Source organism: Nicotiana tomentosiformis, chromosome 9 (assembly GCF_000390325.3).
Source record: "Nicotiana tomentosiformis chromosome 9, ASM39032v3, whole genome shotgun sequence".
NCBI lineage: Eukaryota > Viridiplantae > Streptophyta > Magnoliopsida > Solanales > Solanaceae > Nicotiana > Nicotiana tomentosiformis.
Genome location: NC_090820.1, coordinates 109,018,599 through 109,020,729, shown reverse-complemented (window position 1 = coordinate 109,020,729; position 2,131 = coordinate 109,018,599). Strand labels below are relative to the sequence as shown.

Below are 2,131 nucleotides of genomic sequence, written 5' to 3'. Positions count from 1 at the left end.
TCATCAAAACTCAAATCCGAGGTCGAATACTAAAACTGAAACTTGGTCAACTCTTCCAACTCAAAGCTTCAACATAAAAATTCATCCATCTAAACAAATTCTAAAACACATAAAAACGCAAACCGACAATTCACACAAGTCATAATACATCGTATGAAACTATTCAAGACTTAAAATAGTTGAAAGGAGCATAAATACTCAAAACGACCGGTCGGGTTGTTACATATGGATATCCATATTATCCCCTCGTTAACGCGTTTTTTATCCGTATTAAATATGAATCGAGTAGGATAATTTATTCGCTTTTATATTATCCATTTTTAACCCGCTCATATCCGACCCGACCTGACTGTTTGCCGCCCCTAGATTTGTTACTAAGTTAAAATAAAAAAATTAAGATTTAAAATAGTTTTCAAGTGTTATTTTGTTCGAACATACTAAAAAGAAATGTCTCAAATAAAACACAAAGAGTCCTAGTAATGAAAGGTGCTTCTACAATCAAAACCAAAATCACATTAAAATTATTGAGTATTACATGCCACCAAGCCACCACCAAAAATCTTTCCCCCGATGTTTTTTTTTCTTCAAAATATAAAAATAAAATAATGAGTTACATCGACCTATGATTTACATTGGGTTAGAAATTCCATTTTAGTTTTTTTTTTCTAACCATTTGATATGCGAACTCACTGGCCTGACTAATTACAAATTCATGACTCATATAACCCCTTTAAGGGGAAAGCCGTCACTGCCAGAAATTTCTCCATTCATAAGGCTCAAATCAAATATTGTTGATTAAAGATGATGGGATCTCATTCATGCTATCACATCCCTCGGTAAAAGTTTCATTTCTAGTACTTCTCTGATCACTTGAACTCAAGAGTTGTTCCAAGTAATCAACACCCAAATCTTCAAACACTATTGCATTAACATTCTCTTTTTTTACTTCCCTTACTTTATAATTTTTCCTCTTCCTCATAGAGTGTCTCTTTTTTAAAGCCAACACAGGTGAACAACCTTCTTCTACGTAACACTTCATTCCATTAAGAGATTCCATAACTCTTTCCACTGGAAAATTCAAAATTGCCCCCGAACCTCGCGTCGAAAAAGCAGCTTGATCATAAGCCAAAGCAGCTGCTTCTGCGCTATCAAATGTCCCTAGCCATACCCTTAGTCCATTTCTTGTTGAATCTCTTATTTCTGCTGCAAATTTGCCCCACGGCCGCCGCCTTACGCCTCTATAGGTCCTTTCCTTTGAGGGTTTTGGCTCAGAAACCGAGCTAACTTCCTCGTAGCTACTGGAATCACGTGAACTCGTAGCCAGCATTCCATAACCGTCCCTAGAGGTGGTTTCTTGAGCAAGTAAGCCATAGAGAAACATCTCGTCGGAGTCGTTTACGTTGAAAGGAAGGGAAGAAGTGTTGATATTCAGATGGTAGAGCAAATTAAGAGAAGAAGAATCCATTGTTTCTATTTTTCAAAATGTTAGTTGAATTCAAAGAAAGAGGTGAGTACTCCGTTTTTAGTAGTAGTCCGTTATGTGGAGAAAGTTGTTGAAGATTGGTCCTCTTTTATAGTCCTAATTAGGACTGGCCCACTAAGAAGATCTAGATAGAATATAAAATTTTATATATTTGGTGTGACAGTAATATTACTAGAAAGTAAAAAAAGAAAATAAAATACTACCTCCCTTTAAATTTAGTTGAACATATTTGACTAGGAACAAATAGAGTTTTTTTAAAAAAAACTTTTGAAGTTTGTGGTGTTAAGCATATAATAATATTTAGGAAAGTTTAAAAGTTTGTAATTAAGAATAACATGAGAGTTTGAATTAAATTTGTACTCGTATCTAAAAATAAAATTAATTTTTGAAACAGGTTTAAAAGAGAATAAGGTAATATAAATAAAAGTGAAGGGAGTAAGAGTGCAAAAAAGAAAGAAATAAGTAGTGCTAGGAAAAAATATTTGATTGTAAACGTTTGAAATTTAAAAAATAAATAAAGACTCTTAAAAATTGATAATTTTAAATATGTAATAACATTTATGAATTATAAAAACTTCCATTAAGAATAACATGATAAGTTTAAGTTAAATTATTCACAATTCAAAAATAAATTACTCCTTATAAAAA

At 32.5% G+C, this 2,131-nt stretch overlaps 1 protein-coding gene across 1 annotated transcript; it reads right to left on the bottom strand.

Annotated features, from left to right (window-relative positions):
* Positions 1 to 503: 503 nt before the first annotated feature.
* LOC104087752 (ethylene-response factor C3-like) lies at positions 504 to 1,520 on the bottom strand. Its single transcript, XM_009592314.4, has one exon. It carries the CDS (start codon positions 1,463 to 1,465, stop codon positions 782 to 784), a length of 684 nt encoding a protein of 227 aa, XP_009590609.1. The 5' UTR covers positions 1,466 to 1,520; the 3' UTR covers positions 504 to 781.
* Positions 1,521 to 2,131: the final 611 nt, after the last annotated feature.

What these genes read in the sequence shown, in the direction of transcription:
- LOC104087752 (XM_009592314.4), bottom strand. Translation starts at nt 1,465, where the DNA reads ATGGATTCTTCTTCTCTTAATTTGCTCTACCATCTGAATATCAACACT.